Source organism: Pteropus medius, unplaced genomic scaffold, assembly GCF_902729225.1.
Source record: "Pteropus medius unplaced genomic scaffold, Ma_sr-lr_union100, whole genome shotgun sequence".
In the NCBI taxonomy this organism is placed as follows: Eukaryota; Metazoa; Chordata; class Mammalia; order Chiroptera; family Pteropodidae; genus Pteropus; species Pteropus medius.
The window spans coordinates 1390680-1413551 of NW_024356397.1; the positions used below are offsets into that span (position 1 = coordinate 1390680).

General features: G+C 48.1%; 2 protein-coding genes across 6 annotated transcripts; both read right to left on the reverse strand.

Moving 5' to 3' along the window:
- Positions 1-93: 93 nt before the first annotated feature.
- On the reverse strand, positions 94-3059 carry PFDN5 (prefoldin subunit 5). Of its 2 annotated transcripts, none has more exons than XM_039862197.1 (6): positions 2897-3059; positions 2606-2708; positions 2274-2305; positions 1243-1317; positions 1027-1132; positions 94-279 (listed from the first exon to the last, which is right to left on the reverse strand). In XM_039862197.1, exons 1-6 carry the CDS (start codon positions 2966-2968, stop codon positions 206-208), a joined length of 462 nt encoding a protein of 153 aa, XP_039718131.1. In that variant the 5' UTR covers positions 2969-3059; the 3' UTR covers positions 94-205. The 2 variants fall into 2 exon arrangements, with proteins under 2 accessions (XP_039718131.1, XP_039718130.1); XM_039862196.1 differs by having other exon boundaries at positions 94-315; positions 949-1132; positions 2897-3057.
- Positions 3060-3995: 936 nt separating this feature from the next.
- Positions 3996-22775, reverse strand: ESPL1 (extra spindle pole bodies like 1, separase). 4 transcript variants are annotated; one of them, XM_039862075.1, is made up of 31 exons: positions 22712-22775; positions 22198-22289; positions 20938-21993; positions 20582-20686; positions 20296-20416; positions 18355-18491; positions 17144-17337; positions 16606-16845; positions 16277-16421; positions 16027-16165; positions 15692-15831; positions 14638-14772; positions 13485-13604; positions 12848-13019; positions 12328-12456; positions 12042-12198; positions 11445-11554; positions 9594-10591; positions 8826-9162; positions 8471-8632; positions 7883-8096; positions 7605-7795; positions 6947-7074; positions 6693-6815; positions 6026-6181; positions 5745-5915; positions 5512-5616; positions 5230-5345; positions 4981-5064; positions 4649-4813; positions 3996-4367 (listed from the first exon to the last, which is right to left on the reverse strand). In XM_039862075.1, the coding sequence occupies exons 2-31, from the start codon at positions 22276-22278 to the stop codon at positions 4166-4168; spliced, it is 6333 nt and encodes a 2110-aa protein (XP_039718009.1). In that variant the 5' UTR covers positions 22279-22289; positions 22712-22775; the 3' UTR covers positions 3996-4165. The 4 variants fall into 4 exon arrangements, with proteins under 4 accessions (XP_039718009.1, XP_039718010.1, XP_039718007.1 ...); XM_039862076.1 differs by lacking the exon at positions 22712-22775 and adding an exon at positions 22521-22705 and having other exon boundaries at positions 5745-5879; XM_039862073.1 differs by lacking the exon at positions 22712-22775 and adding an exon at positions 22521-22705.
- Positions 22776-22872: the final 97 nt, after the last annotated feature.

A 22872-nucleotide genomic window follows, 5' to 3' on the forward strand; every position in this document is an offset into this window, starting at 1 on the left:
CACTGCAACGGGCTCTGGGAAGGGACATACCCTCTCGACCACGGCCCACCCTCTCTTCACCGGTCCTTTGCTTGATGCAAGAAAAGACCAACATTCTGCCCAACTGGAACATTTATTAGCATTAAACACCCCCCGTCCCCCCCAATCCCACCAGTTCCAGGGCCCTTAAAAAAGAGTCCCTTTGCTCTGTTTCTGAAACAAGCTCTCAGGCCTTGGCAGCCTGAGTAGCTCCCAGGGCTGTGAGCTGCTGAATCTTCTGGCTCATCATCTCCATGACAGCTGTGGAAAAAAAGACGGTCAGACTCTGGTCAAGAGCTAAAGGAGAGAACCCAGAGTTAAGGAAAAGTGACAAGAAAGTTTAAGGACAAGTAGATAACTTTTAACACAGTGATCCACTGTAGGGGACATACTAACAAATTTTAGAGTTTACAATGTGTCAGTAAATATGACAACCACTGGGATATAAAAATAAACAAAATACACTATTATATGAGTCAGACATAACCAGAAAATTATAACGTGGTAAAGATTTTTGCGTTTAGAACAGTGGTTCTTAATTCTGTGTAACAAAATCACCTGGGGAGTTTTTTTAAAAAAACACTGGACCCTGGAATGTTTGCCCACTCTCCACTCCCCACAACTACTCAGCTTAATTTAGCTGTCATGGGCCCAGGCTTTCTTTTTAAACTGCCTGGGTGATTCCAATGTACAGCCAGGGTCCCAATTGATACTACTTAGTCAAGGTTATACTTCTTTCCTGTATGTTGATTTACACGTATCTCCTCCCATTCCATTAAATAGGAACTTCACAAGAATACAGGCATGATTTCCTTCCTCTAAATCTCTCAAGCACCCAACTCAGGTATCTACAAACAGTGGAATCTATAGAGAATAACACATCAAGACACTAAAGAGAAAGACATAGTTTTAATCCAGCAAAGGGGATACTCCCAGGGTTCACACTGCAATCCACATTCTTTATCATGGAGGCACACAGGGTGAAGAGGTGCCCCAGGCCAAGCTTACCCTGTTTCATGGCATGCTTCTCCTGCAGAGCTGGCTGGATTTTCTCCATTTGCTTGGTGAGGAAGTCTATTTTCCTCTTGAAGAAGTCCTTGGCATCCTCAGCTGTCTAAAATGTCAGAGGTGAATGAGGGGCTAACAGGAGACTCCATGCTGCACTCTAAATCTTCCCCTAAACTCCCTTTCTCTGCTCAGAGGGGTATGCTTCCTTCCACTCACCTTCTCTACATAGTAGCCAGTTCCAACATCGATGAGCACGTGTTCCACATCATGTAGCTTCCCAGGGACATACATCTGAGAAGCAAGGATTAAGGGAAAACTAGCCCAGCATGAATCAGATTCCTTGTCAGCCAGCTGGCCTGGCCTCCTAAGACCCTCCTTTTCTAAAAAGCTACAAGGCACAGGGACTGAATAATTTGGAGGCCTTACCTATAAACTCCAGATGTGGAGAAACATAGAATTTGGTTCCTTATGGAGAAAATGACATACACCGAAACACTCTCTTGCTCTGATCCCATCGCTCCCCTTCCAAGCAGTTCTTTCAATTCTTTCCCATTAGTCCCTCCAGAAAGGCTGGAAACAGTATTTTCCTACTGCTGTAGAGGAGTAAAATTGAAAAGCCAGCCTCACTTCCCTTTAACACCCCCAACCATGAACTAGCTAATTCCTAATGGATTTAATGTTCAATATTTAGCCAATCCCTCCTATACTGCTATTTATGTGTTTCTATTTTAGCCTGTCAGTTCTCAGACTGCAGTTTACAGGTGTCCTATTGTCATAACTTGATCATTCAAGTAAAACAATCAACAGATAGGCACAATCCAGGTTTCTTAGTAACAACAGTTCAGGAATAAGATCCACGATTAAGCTGAAATTGAGGATTAATAACAGAGCCAACGTCCTTGTTTCTATATCCCTCCAGTCTTCTATTACTTATGTCCTCTAAGTTATCAGTAAAAATGTATAAACAACCAGTTTCATCTCTATATGAGATTATATCCTCAAACAGCAAAGGGAAATAATCACCCCTTGATTCTACATACTCTTTGGTGCTCACAAAGTATTAGCTGGATGTTCGCCCCAGGTTACAGATAGGAGAGCTAGGCAGTTGTATATAGTAAGTGTTCTCAGCATCATGGGGGCACTTTGGAGTTATCAAAACTACCCTGCCCTTCCCCCCCCTTTTTTTTTTGCGGGGGAGGGGTAAGGGAGAAAAGGAGAGGGCAGGGCAGTTCCTGTGGAAAGGATACAGAACTTGTCAGTGGGACGAGTAACTCTTTCCCTGTGAAAGCAATTAAAACAAACATCGGGAAAGTTGGCAGCTCCAACGTTAAGACGTTAAAGGGAGTCTCAACGTGGCACTACGCACAGTATGAAAAGAACGGAAACGGGCAACAGGAGCAGTGAAATGAACCGCACACTTCAACTGTAGGTTGGCAACATGCAAAGGGCTCACGTCGCAGTACACAATATGTAATGGATTTTTTTCTCGTCTCCGGTAAATTAGACTGGATTAGGAGGCGAGACGAGAGAAGCCGGCTCACCACATCCCATAGGTTGCCTTCGCGTGCCTACCCCATACCCTCGTTGCTCTTGTTCAGCACGTTCAGACAGTCCTTGGCTTCCACATACTTGGTCTGTACCACCTTGAGCTGTGCAATGGACGTAGACAAGAACTCCACTTCCTATAGAGTTCAGAGAAGAGGGTGAGTGTGGGGGCTGAGGGGAGAGGGGTCACTGCCAGAGAAGGGGCGGGGGTTTCGCACGGGAAGGGAAGCCTCCCGAAGTGGGGACGAATGCGGGGGGCGAGAGCGTACGCATGAGCAGGAAGGATGTGAGGTGGGAAAAGAGTGTCTCTGGAGCCCGTCCTCACCTGGTCCAGCTGGTTCTTGAGCATTTCCAGCTGCGGTAGATTCAGCTCGGTGATGTTAACTGACTGCGCCATGTTGGGAAGAAGGACTAAGAACGCGGAAGCCAGCTCTACGAGCAACGCTCTAGCCGTCCTCTGCGCATCTCGATGGCTGCGCCAGGAGGCCTCGCTGCGCCAGACATCTCTATGATCCTCCGTCCGGGAATGGGCGGAAGAGCTGGAACCTGAGACTGGCCTTATGTTAGAGAAGATAGCGGTGTGTTCTTTTCATAAAACATCCCAAGCCTAGTGTAGTAAAGTTGTAGCAAACAGGACTCTTGCCTTCAAGGATTTTAAAAATCTTAAAAGTACTCAGGCCATAAGCACAACATTGCAAAGCAATGTATGCTACTCCATGTGGGTGGTATAAACCTAGTAACGGACAGGTAAGGAAGAAGCCTGTGAAGTTCTCGGGTCAGGGGGAGTAGCATCAGGAAAGTGGTGCTTTGGGTCGATGAAGCAGAATAGAATCTGGCGGCGGAGAGAATAAGGAGGCACCTTATCAACCAACAACTACAGCACAAGGTTTAATACAATATTTTACCATGTGCTAGGTGTGAGGGATATATTAACGTGTAAGATAAGTGCTTCTGAGAGTAACAATCTAATTGTGGAGAAAAAAGCCATACACAAGCAGAACCCCACAGAATCTGCTGCCAAAGTGCACTGACAAGTATAACAGTTGTATGTGGGGAGAGAACTGCAGCTTCTAATATCTACTAAGGAGGGAGGCAGGGGAATTCAGGCTTTAAAGCTGGCATCACTCCCAGGATACCCGAGGGCAGGAAGGCGGGACAGACATGATGGTACCTGGTCAAGACATTCTCAATGAGTTTATCTCTACCCTTCTTTGACCTCTGTTTCCACTTAGAGCATTTTGAGGCCCCTCTCTCCTTTAGCTTTGTCTGCTGAGGCCAAACGAGGCCCAGCTTTGTCCTACGGTTTTGCCTTCCCAGTACTCTGACTTGAACTCCTGCAAGCTGTTCTGTTTGTAGCACCATATAGTGTGTGTGTGTCTGGGGAGGGGGTAGTCTTCAAATGTTTTCAAATAAACTACACAAAATAGAATTTAAGTAATATATCTTTATTATAATAAAGTTAAATTAAAAGGAAATGTTTCATATAAAACACTGGGGGAAATCACTTAAAATATTTATCCTAGGAGTTAAATCTAAGTATGAGAGGTAGAACCGTTCACATGGCTTCTATCAGTGATAGGACAGCTCTAAAGGGTCACCGCAGGGAGACAGGCAAGCCATAGGCTACAGGTGCTGCCCCGATGAGATACTTGAGTCGAGGAGCCTGGCGGGCCTGGCTGACATAGTAGAGAAGCGGGGCTCCTGGGCCTGCTCCAAGCCAGCCCTGCAGCAGCGCCTCTGTGTAGCGGTCGATGTCACGGTCAGTCACATCCCAGAGGTTACCCAGAAACAGGGGACTGAGAAAAGAGGAGGAAGAAATACAAAGGGCGGACTAAAACAGAATACATAAGAAAACATGATTGAGGTAGTGGTGGGTGATTAGAGAGGAGTGAATCAATGAGGAAGTCCCTTGGCCCATAGTTCTAGGAGAGAAGAAGGCAAAGGGTTAAAGGCCCAGGCACGCCAGGGAACTAGGAAGCAACGAAGGTGGGGCACAAAAGGGGAAAGATTTAGGATTCAGACCTGGAAAAGAACCTGAGCTTGCGAACTAGGATGGGCCTTGACCCTTGAGACTCACCAGCCAGCCATGATATACTTGAGCACGATGCCAGCCCCCTCCAGGTTTCCATGCACAGCCAGAGCTGCACTGCTGCAGCCAAACAGCAGGGCCACTGCCCGGCAGCTCAGCCGCAGGACAGCCTGCCCATCCAGGAAGCGAGCACCGGCCCCATGCCCTGCATAGCTAAGGCAGAAGGTGAGATGAGTCTGACCTAGCCATACTAGGCCTCTGCTAATGTTTCCAGACCTGTCCTGAGTCAGCCAGGGGCTTTAAAGCCTCCAAAGCAAACCAAAGTGATACCCTACTCTGGATTGCCCCCCTCCCCACCCCTCCCTGCCCTGAGCACTCACATATATAAGTCATGCTCTGTCAGGGCTGCCTGCACCTGTTCTGGGCTCGGCACCTCCCCAATCACTCCTTTCCAGCCAGCTTCACTGAAGGGAAAAGGCAGGAGTAAGAATAGGGGTCATGTGGAAGAGAGCAGAAGGAATACTAGGGAGAAGGTGGGCTGCGACATCTGATTCTGGAGAAAAAGACCCGTTGCCCTATATGTTGTCTTTACCCTTCCCCACCTCCTTTCTTACTCGTATCCTCCTGACCTGCTAAAATTGGCTCGAAATTGCTCCTCTGTGCTTGACAGGTTATTGTGAGGGTTCAGAACATAGAAGGTACTGTGTGGATCCACCCCTTGGCTCAGCACTGACGAGGCCCCAGACTGAGGAAGAGACACTGGCAATCAGGATGCTGGTCTGGCCAGAGAGCTCAGCCTCCAACAAACTCCAAGCCCCATTCCACAACTGATCCATTCCTAAGACCCTCTCCTATATTCACAGGTCTCCCCCAATCACCATCATCCCCAGTCCACATGCCTTGAACCCCACCTCTTTGATGCTGGTGTAGCTGAGTAGGAAGCGGAAGGAGGGCAGTCGAGTGACAGGCAGTGCCCGGAGGCTGGGTATGCTCTCCCATGGCAGCTTTTGCAGGTCCTGGGCAAAAAGCACTCAGAGATTACTTATGGTCCTAGCCAGGTATATGCAGAAGTCAGAAGGGGTGTGGGAATGAGTTGGTACCCACTGCCCACCAGACACTGCCCTTCTGGCCTCTAGCTCCTTACCTTGTCTAGCACTAAGACAAGGTGCCTATTGCTTAGTGCTGTCTGCCCCTGTAGACGTCCTATTGCCTCACTCAGGAGCTCTTGGGCTCGCTCTGGCTGGGCTGGGCACAGTCCATAGGCCAGAGTCTGAATGTCCTGAGGAGTGAGGGTATTGGCACCACTGAGCATGACCTGTAGAGGAACAGTGGTCAGTGAGTGCCATAGCTCCCACCTCCACTCACAATGGCAGGTGGGAAAGAATTAAGTCTAGTTTCTTCTCCTTCCTTGATTTCTCAACTCACTCTCAGCAGAGTGGAGTCGGGATATTTCCAGCCACATTCCTGTAGCAACTCTTGTAGGTGGGAGGCCTCCTGAGCAGGGCCAGGGTCCTCACTGGATGGTAGCAACAGCCCCCTCCAGCAGCCCAACACATGCTTCTCCAGGGAAGTGATGAGAACCTGAATGCGGAAAATAGAACCTTTAGTCAGAGGGGAAGCTGAGTTTCTTTTCCCACAAGTACATATATTTTGGAGATGAGATTTCCCAATGTGTGTAACTGTCTACATATCCTTCTGCCAATCATAAAAGGCAAGAAGCTACAAACATTTCGCATTTCCTGAGACACTAGGAGCAGAGTATAGATAAGATGATTTGTTACGTATCACTATGTTTTGGCAACTATGAACAGGTGGGCAATGAAAGTTAAAGTTGGGAAGCTGATTCTTGAGCTTAAATCCTTTTTCTTATATGTACCTTTAAATATTCCATTGTCAAAACCTCTTCAACTTTTGGGCTCTTGTTTAAAGTCCTTTTCAAATGACATAATTTTTTATTTAGGCCTACATTTCCAGAAAGGACTTGAGGTCGGTCAGTACCTCAGTCACTCCTGGCATCCCTGAGAGAAGGCACTGGCACCCCCAGGTCATTCCTAGAAGAGGCCTAACCCCACCCCGCCTTTGGGGCACACACCTCCATCCTATGGTCCAGTTCTAGCCGCCCTGTCCACCATTCTCGTTTGTCAGTACAGCTGCTGTTCTCTTTCTGTTCCTTCTGGATGGCATCAAACTCTTTCAGGGCTGAACTCAGAGGAAACTTTGGGAGATGGGGTTATGAGATTTCTGCTTGTCCACTGATCACCATCTCTCTATTCCCCAGCCACAGAACGTGAGCTTGACCAAAAGCCTACCCCAGCCCAACTTTGCTCCATGGCCCATGAAACCTACCTTGTTCTGGGCAGTGGGGATCTGCACAGTGACCGGGGGATTGTCTTTTTCCAGCCGGGTCAGCAGGAGGGTGTTGCCCACCGTTCGAGGCTGGAGGGTGGCCAGGGCCAACACACACACAGTCACCCCTGACATACAGGATATACCCGGAATCATTTCAGCTGTTACAAGGAATTCCCTTCTCTGTCTTCTGTACTCAATCCCTATCAATCACTCAAGACAACTCTAAGAAGTCTTCACTGGTCAGTGGAGTTCAAGGTGCTCTCAATTGCCTTAACAACTCCCTGGGGACAGAGACCATGTCTTATACTTCTTTGTGTCTCTCGCAGAAATGAACAAAGGACCCTGCACAGAAGGAGGCACTCGAATCATCTGTTAATATGTTTCATGTTAGTATAGTGAGACCCTGGACACCTGAACTTATCCCTGAAGAAAGACATCGAATTTGCTGGTAACTCAAAGTTGAGGTTAAAAAAAAAAAGATTTCCAGATTAAGGGTATATCTGTTCAGTGACTAATCAATGAAAAAGTATGACATGTCCTTCCACAAGGGTCTTAAGTTTATGTAAGCTAACTAACGCCTTATAATAACCTACACCCAACTCTTTAGTAAGATGAATAAAAAGACAGAAGAACCAGCTGAAGCCTGCCACCATACCACTAGGGATCAGAGCCAGGTGCTCCTGGAAACTCTCCTTCTCAGGCTGGGGGAAATGGCCAGATCCTGAAGTCCTGAAGGAAAAGAGACTCTGGATGCGGGCCAGGGGGAGATCTCCAGGCTTCTCCTGGAGACTCAGGTCTTGCAGCTGGTCTGCAATTTCAAGTGATCCTCGGTGCTTCTGGACCTTGCTGCAGGCAACACAAGTAGGGGTGAGTTATCCCTCCTTCAAAGTCTGGACCCTCCTGCAGTCTGCCTTATGGATGGTGGGAACTCACCTGAGCTGCCTGTGGAGGTGGGTGAGCAGCTGGTGGCGACAGGTGATGGAGACAGATTCAGTGACGAGGTAGGCAGTGGCATAGGGATCCTGGTGGCCCAGGCACAAGGCCAGGAGGCGGCAGAGGTGAGCATAGAGCCCACTAGGAGGGCAGTGACTGATCCCACGGAAAGCAACACTCAGTGAGTCACGGATGGAATCCAGGTTAGAGACGCCTAGAGAAAAGTCAAGACACTTGCTACACTTCCCAGCTGATAGGAACTTGCCAAGAAAGAGTCTCTGTATCATCTCCCAATTGGAAAGTAGCAGCTACCATTTACAAAGGGCAATGTGCCAAGTAGGGTGTTACATACCTTACATGCATCAACTCACCCCATCCTCTCCAAACCCCCCTTACGGTTAAATCAGTAGAAGCTCAGAAAGGCTGAGTGACTTGCACACAGGTAGTAGAGAGTGCTAGAATTCAAACTCAGGTTCAAAGGCTGCTGGATCCAGGTGCGGATCCAAAGCCAGAACGAAAGACAGACTGGAAAAGCATTGGGATCAAGAGACCTAGAACCTCAGCCCTTTCCAAGTGACCAGACCTCACCAATGGCTACAGAGGCTGAACGGCATCGGAGCCGAGGACCAAGATCCTTGTCTTTCTCCTTATCTGGGCACAGGAGGGGCAGCTCCAATTTGCTGGAATCCCGTCTCAACACCTCACATTCTCCTATGGCTGTGTCACGCTCTGGAGCTGATGTCTTCCCACCTAGGGAGAGAACATGACTTTTCTATGGAGCATCCTTCTCCTGCTATCCCTTTTGTTCTCCCTTCTAGGATCCAGTCCAGAGCCAGCAGAAGTTCTTTCAGTACTGTCTTTGGCACCAGTTATTTCTTGTTTGGGTCCCATGGCAGCCCCCTAAAACATATGCACCTTCTATCTCCCACCCCTGCCATCATACCTGAGGCTGAGTCTTTCCCATCAGAGCCCCTGAGGATCTCAAAGCTCATTTCCATCTGGTCGTCAGTCAGCAACTCCTCAGGGATGGTCCTCATAATCTCGGGACCCAGCTCCTCACAATGTCTTGACACAACCTTCTTGGCCCTCCGGCTCCTGCCACTGAGGCCAGAGGGCCCAAGGGCACTACCTGGGACAGCCACTGTATCAGTCTTCAAGCTCGGGCCTTTCCTAGTCTGGCCCCGGCCTCGGCCCCGGGAAGCAATGCCCCGTCTCTTGGGCCCCTCTGAAAGCCGTGCCTCAACTGGGTCTTCCAAGTCACTGTCATCACTAAAGTTCACCTGGGATGGGTGGGAAAAGAAGGGCCAACGAGCCTTTAGTGACATCATTTGACAGCAGGTGGCGCGGTAGAGGCACCAACACATAGGCCTTTGGGAGAAATTTAAGAATTAACTTCCCACATATACTGCCACATTCAATCAGGGGCAGAAACTCCTGGGTGTGGAAGGAGGGAGAGAAGGCACTAGAAGATAAGGAGGAAGGATGAAAGGGGAAAGAAATCCAGAGTTAAGCAAAGTGCCTTCTCTCTGAAACAAATGTAGACTTGGAACTTGGTCTTGGTGTGGAAGATGTAGGGATCCTGCGGGTAACAGGAGAGCTAATGTCCCACCAAGCCCTGAGAAGCTATTCCATAGACATCTGCTCTGCAGAACTCTACTTCGGGACCACCCCCACCCGACATCAACACCAACTGGCCACAGTCATACCTCACCTTCAGGCGGGTCTGGACCCTCTGTTGTACCCTGGGGGCCTTGGGAATTTCAGGCTTGTTCTGTGTAGGAGAGGCATCCTCAAACACAGTGAAAGGGACACGAGGGCTGGCCAGCCTAAGCCTGCCAGAGGGCTTAGGTGTACAGGGTGGTCCTCCACCTTCCAGACCTTTCAGACCTTTCCGAGAGGTATTATGAAGGGGCAGGGTAGCAGAGACCACCTGCTGGCGCCCTCGTCCAGAATGTTTTTGGCTCCGAAGCTTAGAGGGCTCTGAGCCTGGTGGGGTCTTTACTGATGGCTGCTGCCAGCCCCAGGAGCTTGCAAAAAGTTGGGTAGTGCAGCAGCTGTGTCCAGCCAGCTTTGCAAGGGCCTGAATCAAGAGCAGGTTGGCTCGCCAGGGCTCCAGGTAGGGTATCCGTGCTGCTACAAACTTTAGCCCTGACTCCAGGACCTTCTCCAGGTTCTTGTTTGATGACTCATTCAGCCCCTCCTGTGCCAGTTGTGTGTATGCCCGAGCCAAGATCTCATCAAAGAGGCTCGGGATCGGGGAGGGGGGTGCTTTGTGATTCAGGGAAGCCTGTAGAGCTTGGGTGAGGCGCTCAGTGGCTGCAGGGCAACCCTTTAGCACGACTTGCAAAAGATCCAGACTCTGAGCCTGATGGCCCATGGCCAGTCTCACCCCCGCTGTGACCAACACCCATCGTAGACAGACTGCTGAGAGGACAGGGCTGGCACAGAGCGAGCAGTCACAGGTGGGCAAATGGGTCAGGAAGCCAGGGCTGGGCTGGGGCTTTGTTTTCAGGATTGGGGAGGAGTTAGTAGAAGGCACTATGGGGCCAGGCTCCTTGGCCACAGTGGCTACCAGCTCCAGAACAGGGCCTCTTAGGAAGACTTCCTCCTCTGGGAGCTCTGGAGGACAGGGGACTTGGGCTTGCTGCTGCCCCTTCTGCAAGTGGACCTTCTTCACAGAGTCCGGGTGCTGGGCTAGTCCACAAAACTCTAAGAAGAAAGCGGAACAAGATTTACAAAACTGGGAGAAATGATACCGAGTACTTCCTGACCTACTCCAGGGCCTAACTCTCTAATATGTGTTATTTACTCACTAATTACTCATATATATTACTGTACTAACATACTACATATTAGTATGGCTTATTTTTTCAATAAAATCCCTAATGTCTTTTTCACTTCCAACAATGGACCAACACAGCCCACAAAGCCCCTATATGTGCACCTCAGAAAGCTGCACGGTTCAGGAAAGAAGGCTGGTACCGGGAGGCCCAAGTCTTGATCCTGGCTTCTGTCCCTCACTAGCCCCATGATTCTGGTCCAAAACATTGAATTTCTCAACTTTCTCATTTTACAGATGAAAAAAAAAATCTTTGTTCACACTTGACTTTCTGGGGTTTTGTCTGGGTCAAATGAAATACTAGAGGCAAAAATGGTTGGTAAGAAAAAATGCACCATAAATAAAATGTTATTAGCTTAAGCCTCCTGAGGAAACTCCAACTGTGCTGCCGAATACAATAGCCACTAGCCACATGTGGCTACTGCATATGTAAAATGTGGTGAGTTAGTAAGGAACTCAATTTTAAATTTTATTTAATTTAAATTTAAATAGCTAAAATGTATCAGACAACGCTGATAACTGGAATCAAGTAGGTTTAGTCCTGGACAGGTTAGCTGAAGGAGGGATATCAATGGTCCGAGTGAAGTAAAGGGAGCTTTGACCTGGGATCAGAAATAAATCTCTGATTTAGAAGGGAACCAAATCTTGACATATACAGATATGTTATATACTATATGTGTCACTTTCGCCACTGCCCATGGGCACAGGGGCATGGGTGCTCACCCGTGCAAGACTCAAGCAAGAAGAGAACCTGTCTCAGGTCTGACTGACAGAGGTCGATATCATTGCGTGCCAGCTCCAGCTCCCCCTTCAGCACCAGGAACAGGGCACACCTTGTTGGGAGAGACGACAACAAATTAGTGAAATCCTTTTGATCCTGGAGAGTCTTCACCTTTCTCAAGCAGAGCCATCAGTCTTTTCCAGCCTCCAAAAGGCCTTTACTTCCTAAAGCTGATTTCACAGCTCCCTGGGGAAGATCCTCTACACTGCCCTCTTAAACAAACTCATCCTGTGCATGAGGACGGGATTTCCAAAACAGCATTCCTCAAAAAAAGGGATTTAGGGAAATACAGTATGTTGGATCTTCCTTTCTGGAGATTTATAATGTGTACTGGCACATTGGAGGACATGAGAAGTCCTATAGTAAATAAAAATGTCTAACCTTGATTAACTGAGCATTTTCCACTTATTTAGCTATAGAATGCATTCTTTTATCAACCCCTCCAAACATATTAATCTGTGGAATTGTTTGGGAGCTCATGGGCAAGGGTACGGGCACTTAGGTTATGGAACTGGCATCCTCTTGGGCCCTGTACTCACTGGCGTGGTATCTGTAACTTTGTTGTAAGTTTCAGGGCCTCCAAGCAAAAGGCCTTGGCTTCGCTCACACTACCTAAGTAGCCCAGGCGGGAGACCAGCTTCTCTGAGCAGCTTAGCACCTCTGCAAGCACCTGCCATTTTTGTACCAGATTTTCACCTGTAGCAAAGAAGAGAGACAAGACCATCATCACTCAGTTATAGCCTGGATCCTCTGGAGACAAAACTGCCAACCCCACTATCTAGGCTGTTCATTCCTACAGGGCCTTGCTCTCCTCCTCAGACTCACCATAATCCAGAAAAGGTGTCTCCACAGCTGCTTTTTGAATTGAGAGCACATCGCTGCCCATGAGCAGGAGAATGATGCTTCGGAGGAGCTTATGGGAGTCTATGAGTGCTACTTCAGGTGTCTGCCAGCCTGTGCAGGTGAGGGAGGGGAGGACAAGAAGAGAGATGATGTAGTCAGAACTTCCACCACCTTCAACTACTAAGATAGCAAATGCAAATAATGCTTCTATTCTTTTCCTTCTGCACCTAAGGCAAACAGAGCTAATTAGTTAGAGAACTCTTTCCCCCTGAGACCACATGGGGTCTCAGAATTCTTTTGGTATAGTATTCCAGGCAGTTACTAGGCAAACAATTAAAGTCAGCCAGCAAACAAACTCATTTGCTATCCCAGGACTACCCTGTGCAGCTTCCAGGTAGGCTCATTCACAGTTGGACAACAGAGGGGACAAGGGCTGAGAAAAGCTGAGAGCAGACAAATCACACACATCAACCAAGGAGGGCCATCTACTCTATTCTTTTACCTTGAGCACAGAGCTGCTCCCACAGGGAGGCTGAGAGGCTGTCTGATGAGAGGCTAAGGTAGACTGCCACCAGCTGCAGAGCCTGGACACGCAGCAAGTACCAGGCCTTGGATGACCTCTGGAGGGCAGGGTCCTGAAGCACAGACAGCAACAGAGAGGCACCCTCCGTCACCTGGAAGAAGGGTCCAGAGGAGAGTAGTGAGTCAGATTGGCAATTCAGAGCTTGAGATGCCCCTGGAGATCATCTGGCCCAATCCCCTGCTTTTAAGAATGATAAAGCTGTAGAGAAAACTAGAGCATGAGAGGGCATAAGACTTGGCTAAGTCACACAATTAGTTTGTGAGAAAACTCAGGGCTTTTGGATCCACTGGATTTCCAGTCTAAAACTTCAGTGTTGTCCCAGTTTCTATTCAGGGAGACTTTCCCCCTTGCCCTTGAAGAATGAAAAGGAAAGTATCTCTACTAGAAGAACACTGGTGAACAATTCATTGAAGGGCAAGGCTACGAAATAGCACTGCTTCTCAGAGTCAGGAATATTCTTAGCTCCAGGGAAATCTCAAAACCCAGACAAATACCTAGAAAATTCTAAAATTCTTCCAATACCCAAGATCTTTGGGTATAAGAAAGTGAGAAATACCTTGTGGTAAGCATAGCAGAGTTGACTTCTCAGTAGGTCACAGGTCAAGGAAAGGAGCAGGTATGTGTCAGTGGTATGATCCACAAACTTCAGAGTTGATTCTGCCTCTTCCAGGTGTAACTGAGGAAGCAGTCAGGGGGTGTGTGAGCATGCTGGTGAGGAGAGGCAACCAGACTCTTCAAATTAAAGTGGATTAAGGCACTAGTGAGATGCCAAACACGTTCAATTAAATATTTCAAATATTATAATCTACATAGGAGTTATTCATTCACTCACTAAAATACTGAGTACCTTTCGGTTAATCACTATGCTAGAAAGACAAAGTTGAGCAAGGAGTGAGCAGGACCTTCCAACCAACAGCTTGCAATGCAGTGTGGGTGCAGGCATACCTATGTGATCATGATACAACACCATTAGTGCTATGGGGACTTTGAGAAAGTGGTTAATTCTGCCTTTGAAGAAGAGGACATATAAAATGCTTTATGAAGAAGGGGACAATTGAGCTAGGCCTTGAAAAGAAAGTACAGGTTTTCTGAATAAAAAAAGGGAAGGGGGTTGGAGAAGGTGTATTTAGGGTGGAGGAACTAACACAACCAAAAACAGAGAGGAATATAAAGTAACCGGGACAGATTGGCATAAGGCTCATGGTAGGGGGCAATGAGAAAAAGTATGAACCAGAATAATATAGAAGGTATGCAATACAAAGTAAAGGGTCTGGACAGCATCCTTTAAGTCATGGAGAAGCCAGTGAAGTCCTTTAAGCAGGCAAGAGATAAGATCAGATCTGTGCCTAAAAAGACCACACTAGTAGTGGTTAGAAGACAGTAGAAAAGAAACCGGAGGCAAGACCAGCTAAAGTGAGTGAAGAATCAACAACTAGGACAACAGAAATGGATGGGTAATACAGGATTAGTGGCATATTCCTGGTGCAGAATTTGTAAGACTTAATGAACAACGGGTTTTGCAGTGAGGAGAAAGACACCGCCTTGTCCCATATCTGCCTCTCAACCACTCCACACTTTACGATCTTCTAGCCAAATATGGCAGTAAAGGCAGAGAAGCTGCGCCTTCAGTATGCTATCTTCTCAAAGAAGTGTCACTATAGCCAGATTCCCCTCTGTAGCCCCCCAGGCCAGGCTGGCTGGGCACTCACCTGGGCATAGCTGGGACAGCCGAGTGTCAGGAGGAGCTGGGTGACATGGCAGGAGGAGCCAGCTGCCTTTGCGTGGTCCTCCAGTCTCTGGGAGACAATCCGTACAAGCAGGAGGACATCCAGAGCCTGCAGGGGCTGGTTGGCCAGAAGCAGAAGTTTACCTAGCTCTTCTCAAGCCTTCATTTCTATCCACTGCTCCCCAGCCCTTTGGGATCTTGGTCTAATTTCAGAGCCTGCTGGAATGTGGCTACCCAAACAGAGCAACCATTAGCCATCCTCAGGGAGCCTGCAAACCATCCTACTCCCTTATGTTTGAAACTCCAGATGCTTGTCATCAACTGCCAGGATTTACTGAGTACTTGCTATGTTTACATGCATTAACTCATTTTATCTTCATAGCAACTCTAATCCCAATTTTATAGATGAGGAAACTAAGAATCACATAGGTTATGTTGCCTAAGTTTACATAATAGGTATGTGGTAGAGCCAAGACTCAAAATCAAGGGCTGAGGTAGCTTTCCAGGCTCCTTGTGCTAGAAATACAGCCTAACAGCCCACAGTAACAAAAATCTTTTATGTGCAATGTTCTTTTTCTGAGGTTCCTAATGTGAGGTCCAGGTTTCTAATGTGGAATCCAGGGAAGAGCTTTAGGGAGTCTGCAAAACACCCTGAAATTGCATGCAGAAATACGTCTATAGGCATTTATGTATTTTTCTGAGTACACGTTTCAAATTATCTAATAATTAATATAATAATTATAGTTCATACTTGAGTATACTGTTTTTGTGCACATCTTCCATGCATTATTTCATCATATGCTGACAATGCGATGAGGTAGTATTATTATTACCTTCATTTTAGAGATAAAGAAACTTGGTCTTAGATTAAGTAACTTGCCTAAGACCATGTACTAATAAATGATGGAGCTTGGATTTAAACTCAAGAGGCTGATGATAGAGCCCACACCGGGTTACTTGGCTTCCCAGGAGGTACACAGTCCAAAGAAGGAAAAGGTGCTGGGTTTCTGGTCTGTGTCAATGTCCTTCCCCTTTACCTTTGCCACCAGCTGATAGAGGGCTGCTAGGATCTGCAGTGAGGCTGCTGTCTGCTGGAGACACCGCAAAGCGGGAGCCTGCTCCTTTGTAAGCACCTCCTTCCACAGGGCCAGGGCTTGGTCCAGGCATTTGGACAGAGCTATAAGTCAGAAGAAAGGGACCAGCTATTCTCTCAGCAAGGACCACTTGGGAAGAACGCCACCTTCTCCATAACACCCTCTACTCTTTGTGCCCACCCACTTTACAGCCTACAGGGCCAGTCTCTCCCACACCTGGGGTCCCCATTTGGTTCTCAGGGCACCATAGAGACTGTACCACCATACTATGCCCTCACCAGCATCTGCAGCCAGATTGAAGGCAATGTTACTGTATAGGAAACGATCTTCCTGGAGTTTATCTTCATAGTTCAGGTCATTGACTTCAAATTCCTCCAGGTTACTAGGGGCCTGGGCTTTCCGATCCCGCTCGATACCCTGGGATGGGGAGATCAGGGTCAAAAACAGGGCTGGTGCCAGCTCCCTGGGGGTCCAGGGAGAACAATTCCTGTATCCAGTGCTGCTCAGCCCCACAGCAGCCATACTCACTTCCCGCATTTTGGTCTCCAGGGTACAGATGTAAAGCCATAGCAGGGCTTGTGCTTTATCATCCAGGAGCTGATCCTCAGCCTGAGCCTCAGGCTTCACAGACTCCAGAAGCTGCAAGGCTTCCCGGATAGCATCCAGGGCAGAGCTGTAGGGAAAAGATGCACTTAAGTGGGGCCTTCTACAGAACAGCTGGTCTCATTCTTTGAATGAGCTCCCTTAGCCACAAACAGAAGCGGGTACTCAGGGATGGAGAGAGGGAAATAGGCTCCGCAAAGGGTCAGAGGATCTAGGACAAGAAGCAAGAGTGGACTCCCGCCTTTCCTCCTTACCAGTCAGTCTGCTGGGCAAAGTCATGGTAGCAGAGCACCTGAGCCAGTTCCACCAAGTGGGTGGCTCGAGCCCAGGCCCCGGCTGGTGTCTCCTCAGGGGTCAGCTCCAGCAGGTCACAGATGACGTTGAACCGTTCCTGCCCTGTATCGGCCCGCACTGCCTTGTAGGCCTGCAGCTCTTCCCTGAGCAGGAGGGCCAGGGTCTCTGGGTCCCAGCTGCTCAGGTTGTCTCGCAGAGTCCTGAGAGAAAGCAGGCTCAGACTGGGTGACCGTGAAGCAAGAAGCCTCCGCCTCATGCCAAGGAGTCCCAGCCTTGGCTTGCTGAGAGCTAGTAAGTTTCCAGTTGTGAAAGCAAGAACACTGCCTGTTGCCACTGTTCCCCCAGTATCCAGCAGAGTGGCTGGCACTCAGTAGGCACTCAGTGAATGACGAGAGAATCAGTGCCTTTTACAGACATAAGGATGAACATGACCAAGAGTACAAAAAGCCATCTTTAGCCATTGGGCAAACATGGTTGTCCCATTTCCTGCCAACTCACCTCAGCTGTAGTTCCTTGTCTCCAGCTCTGGCAGCATCTATCTTGACCCGGACCCAGAACGTGACTGGCTCAGCCATGTATTTGGGGTCACAGGGCTGCAGCGCTGCCAGCCACAAAGTCACCATCTTGCAGCCCTGTGCCTGTTTACCCAGTTTCTTTAAACTCTCTACATGCAGCCGGAAGCACCTGTGTAACTGACCAGAGAAAGAGAACAGATCAGACTGGAGAGGGGAACCAATGAATCTGTACAGTGAAAGAGGACAGGTATGCACAGGTACAAATACCACCTGTGGTGGGGGCCCTCTGGCTATGATCCCTACCCCAAGGTAGCATACACGTAAGAACTAAATACCTTGGGTGCTCTCAGCCTGAGGCTTCCATCTGTTCTACCTATATATTCATCATCCACACCCTTGAAAACTTACTCCTCCTCCTGTAATCCTTCTCTCAACAAACTGCCTAAGTCAGAAACATAAGACCATCTTTGACTCTTCTCCCTCCAGTCACTTATTAGGTTAATCCTTGACTTCTTATTCCCATCAGTTCTTTCTATCCCTTGTAAAGCCACTTCAGTTCAGAAACCAATCCTTTTCTGTCTAGGCTACTAGGGCAGACTGGGTACCCAGTGTTGTCCTTGCAATCTATTCATTCACCACAGTGATGCCAGAGAAACTCAAAATGCCAATCTGCTATTATGTCTCCATGTAAATCCATTAGAGGTTCATCAACTTCCCTCACGATGAAACCCAAGGCCCTTTATGACCCACCTTGCCCGCCAATCCAGCCAACCCCTCGTTTCATGGGTATTCTTGCTTTAAGACAGTAGTTCTCACTCTGGTTGCCCAAAGGATCACTCGGGGGAACACTTTAAATATCCAGATACCTGGACTCCAGTGCCAGAGATTCTGATGCAATTTGATGCAATTAGCTAAGGGCAAGCATTAGAATTTTTTTAAAAGTTTACTTAGGTGATTCTAACATGCAGCCAGGTTGAGATCCACTGGCTTGGGTCAAAGTTAAATATAAAAAGTGAATCAATCAAAATAATAAGTAAATAATAGTACAAATGAGGTTTGGGAAACACTGCCCCAGGTATGGTGCCAACGTGCAGCTCCTAACACCTTATTCCAAGGCAGGGTCCTGGCCAAGCCTTTTCATGCTACTCAAGCCTCTTCCTTCCCCCAATATAACCTCCCTTCCTGCCCTCATACCTTCTCAGGAGGCACCTCAGGATGGGTGCCTGGCTTCACCAAGCCCAGGTGCTGACAGAGGGGCTCAGAGATGGCACAGGCCTCGGCATAGAGCTTGTGACTATAGAAACTGTAGGCCAAGTTACTGGTGTAAGAGGCTGCAGGGGAGAGAAAGGACAGTTGACCACAGGAATAGTTCCCACTGCCCTCTCCTACAGGAGGTAGTAGAAAGCTCAACCTGCGGTCAGCTCAGCAGCTTCCAAATCAGACAGGAATTCCTGTTGCTAGGGAATGAGAAAGGGGCAGCGCTCCCCTTCCTGCTTTAAGTCAGCCCACGCCCTCCATTCCAGTAAGACAATCACACACCAACCAGCCCCTCTGCACTCATTTTACAAGAGCTGAGTCCTCATTCCCACACAGGGTTTATCTCTCCTCACATGCCAATCTCTGTCTTCATCTTGCTTCAAAGGTAAGCATGTTAAGGGAACACTCTGGCCTGTCATTTACCTTTCTCTCCTTCCCTCATTCTGCCAAAGCCACATAGCCTCCCTGATATTCCTTGAACACACCAGATCCTCTCCTACCTTAAGGCCCTTTCCTCTGCCAGGGATGTACTTTCCCAGGTGTCTACATAGCCAATTCCCTCACATCCTCCAAGTTTCGCTTATGTCACTCTTTCAATGAGGCCTATCCTGACCACCCTGTTGTTTTAAATGGTAACTTGACCCCCTTACCACACCCTGAACTCCTAATTCTCTTTCTTATCCTGCTCTACTTTTCCTTTCCCACATACTTATCGCTTTCTAACATGTTGATAATCAATTATTCTATTATTATCTTTCTCCCCCAACCAGGATGTGGCTCCATGAGGACAGGAATATTCGTTTTGTTTACTGACAATATCCAAATACTCAGAAGAGTGCTTAGCACATAGTAGATACTCAATAAATTATTTGTTGAATGAATAAAATTTTCTTAAATCCTAGTTTATACAGCTTCTTGGATATCAACATAGATGGTTGAGATAAAATGTAGTCAGTCTTCAATACTCTGTGGGAAGAATTTTCATATTAATTCTTATGACTCCTGGTGATATTTTCATCTTGGCTGAAGGGCAACCACTGAAAACATAAACATGACGAGTAAACCTTCCAGTGCTGAACCCATTAGGTTTATATTATTCAAAGGGCCATGCTTTTCGTAAAATGGGACGATTTATTATAAAATATAAAAATAGGTAAAACTTATCTATGCTGGTAAGATAGTGGTTGCTATTGGGGGTAGTAAGTAGAAGCGGGTACAAGGAAGGGTTTTCCAGGATCTAAGTCATGCTGTTACTTGACCTAGATGGTGGTTACAAACTATGTTCACTTTGTAAAACAATCCATCAAGCTGTACACTTATGATCTTAGTATTTTTCTGTATGCATATTTCAATAAAAAGGGTAGGGAGAAGTATATGTGCTTGTTGGTTTATAGAAACATAGTGTATCTCTAGAAGAATACATAAGAAATTGATATTAGTTACCTCTGTAGAGGGAAACTTGGGTGATTAGGATTAGAAGAGGCTTTTCACTACATGCCCTTTCATGTAGTGAACCATATGAATGTGTTAACTGGTTTTTAAAAATTTAAGTTATAAATGGTCTTTAAAGTTTAAATGTATAGAAAGGTCATAAAGTTGCATATCGGGTACAAATGTTTTCATGAAACAAATTACCAAATGAGATTTCAAAGTCAACGAGAAAAATTTGTGTCTGCTATTGTAAGTTAGCCTCATCACCATCACTTCTCTTCTGCTGTTAAATATAGAGTAATTGATACTTATAAACATCTTTTTCACTGGCTCCTTAAACCATAAGGAGACCCCACAATGGTCAAAACCATCCAGCAAGTGCTATTTGCCTGCCTAATGAGTGACGACCCTCCCAAGAACCCTATATCTGGGCCCCAAGGCACTAACCAGTCATCCCCAGGTAGTCAGTCAGCTCTCGGCCTGACAGGCCCTGTAAGGCCTCCAGCATCCAGACAACAGTAGATTTGCAACTTTCCACCAGCTGGGCTAAGTCAGCCAAATCAGCTACCTGAAGGGACAAAAATGGCTTGAGGGTGAGGAGACATAATAGGTCCAAGGTGACATTCGCCCCACCCCATACCCAAAGCCAAAGCAACCCCAAAGCTCTACTGAGGGTAGTGGAGCAAACCGTTACCCTAGGACATGTCCAGGATTTTTGATTCCCAGACAGTACCTGACAGCCTTGGGCAAAGTCATAAACCACCACAGTGTAGAGGTGAAGTCCCTGAAAATGCATCTGAACCAAAGACTGGTGCTGCTTGGAGGAGTCCGCAAAGACCTGAGGAAGTAAGGGGAAGGTTAGTTTGAAGGACAGAGTCCTGGAGAACTGAGGCAGCCCAGGGTGTAGGAAGGACATCAGGAGGGGCCACTGCCCTTTCAGGATAGACTAGGCTGCTTGCTGGCTGGTCAGGCATTGTCTAGAGAGCACCTTACCAAGGAGGGAGGCAGGGCTTCCAGATCTTACCAAAGACCCTAACCTGATAGTCCACAGAACCACATTCCCACCCTATCTCTAGGTCCTTAACTCACACCATCCTGTAGCTGCTGAATGAGGGTGTAGTACCCGCCAAGAAAAGCAAAGAGGCCCCGAATAGCATCAGGTCCATAGCGCCTCTTGGTGCCCCGCTCCAGGCCTGAGAGGAAGAACTGGCAGCTGTCATACAATGCCCGCAGTGGGGGCAATGGTGCCTCCATACTGCTGTTCAGGAGAGCTGATGCCTTGATTAGAAGCTTGGCCACTGTGTGGGGTCCTCCTTCCTGGACCTGCAGCAATTTAATCCCCAGCTGGCACAGCTGGAGGCTGGGGGCCAGATTGGTTTTCCTTAGGTAATCTTGGGCTTTCTCTACTGCCCTGGTGGCCTTGGTGTAGAGGCGGCTCCAGCAGAGGCGACGGCAATGTTCCACGGTGAGTTCCAAGAGACAGAGGGCCTTCTGGGGAGAGAGACCAGGAGAGTCTCCTCCCTCACCTACCAAGGCTCTGATCACATGCCTGGAGAGTTGGTCATCTAGGAAATCAGCATCTGCTTCATTCAGACCATGCCCACTGGCATCAAAGAGCTGATGGGCAGCTACCACTCGACAAGCTGTTGGAGAAGCAAAATGGGGAACCTCACAAGGGGTACTTTCATCCTCCAAGAGTACTAGAAAGCTCAAGGCCTTCAGTCGAGTTGAGTATGCAGCTCGCTGCTCCACCAGACCTTCTGCCCCCTTCCAAAGCAGAGAAAAGCTGCCCCGAGCCACAGCCTCATAGTCCTGGGGAGCAGCTTGGGGAGAACACTGCACCAAGCAGGCATGAAGGGGCCGAGCAAGTCGGAGTGTGGCCTCTGGGATTCCCTGTGCAGCAACATTCCGCAGAAAGATGAAGAGAATTCGTTCCAGGTAGAGGGGTGGGCACTGGGGGTTGGATGCCAAGTAGCCATCGCAAGCCAGTTCTGCCAGCTCCAGCAGGCTCCCTAGGTGCCTATGGCAAGCCAGCTTGGCAGTCAGCTGCTGGTTGCAAGCCCTCAGGATGGTATCACAAGCTTGTCTCCTCTCAGCATCAAATCGGCAGCTGGAAGAACCAGCTGGAAGCTTGGACAGGAATTCCTAGGAGAAGAGGAAGATATGAATGGAGATACCAAAAGAGGGAAAGAGATAGGGAGAGGAACTGGAAATGGGGTTGCTCAGATTTACTAATCTGTCTCTTCAAATAAGACAAACAAACAAACAAACAAACAAACAAACAAAACCCAAAACCCAAAAAACCCAAAACAAAGCCAGGTACATTCAAAGCCAAACAACATCCCCAACCTTCAAGTCAGGCAACAACTCTTCAGCCTCCTTCGGGTTGCTTAGCAGAGTCCCAAAGTTGACTCCTTTGAAGTTCCTCATGGCGCCGAGGGCTAGGGGAAAGGAAACAGATGAGAGATGGCAAAGAAGATTCGTAATGGGGTTAAATGAAGGGCGGGTGAAGGGCTTGAAGGCCGTGGGAAAAGGAGGCAAAAAATCTCGTCAAAATGTTATGGGAAAAAAGCCCACGCTAGGACGCCGGGCTCCCGTTATAAATCGACGCTTTCCCTTATCCTTCTTCCGGGCCGATCCCTGGCCTCATTACCCATTCCAGTCTCCCATACCGGAGGCCTGCATCGAGCTGTTCAGCGCCTACCAGGACGTCCTGAGGTCTCCCGACCCTGCCTGGCAGAGCCGCCCCGCCTCTTCTCATGTCAGCTTTGGGGACCCCATTCGCCTCATTGCGTATACATGCTCATGAGTCAAACCGGGCCTTAGCCCCGGAGTTCCCCACCTTCCCAAGTCTAGGACTTACCGGCCAGACCAAGTTCTCCGCAAAGATCCAAATGTAACCTTCGTTTACGCGCCAGCCCCTCCTTTCAAATATCTTCAGCGACCAATCAGCGAGAGCTGCGTAACGCTGGCGGACCGCGCGGCATACTGGGAGTTGTAGTTTACCCGCTGAGCTGCGTCGTC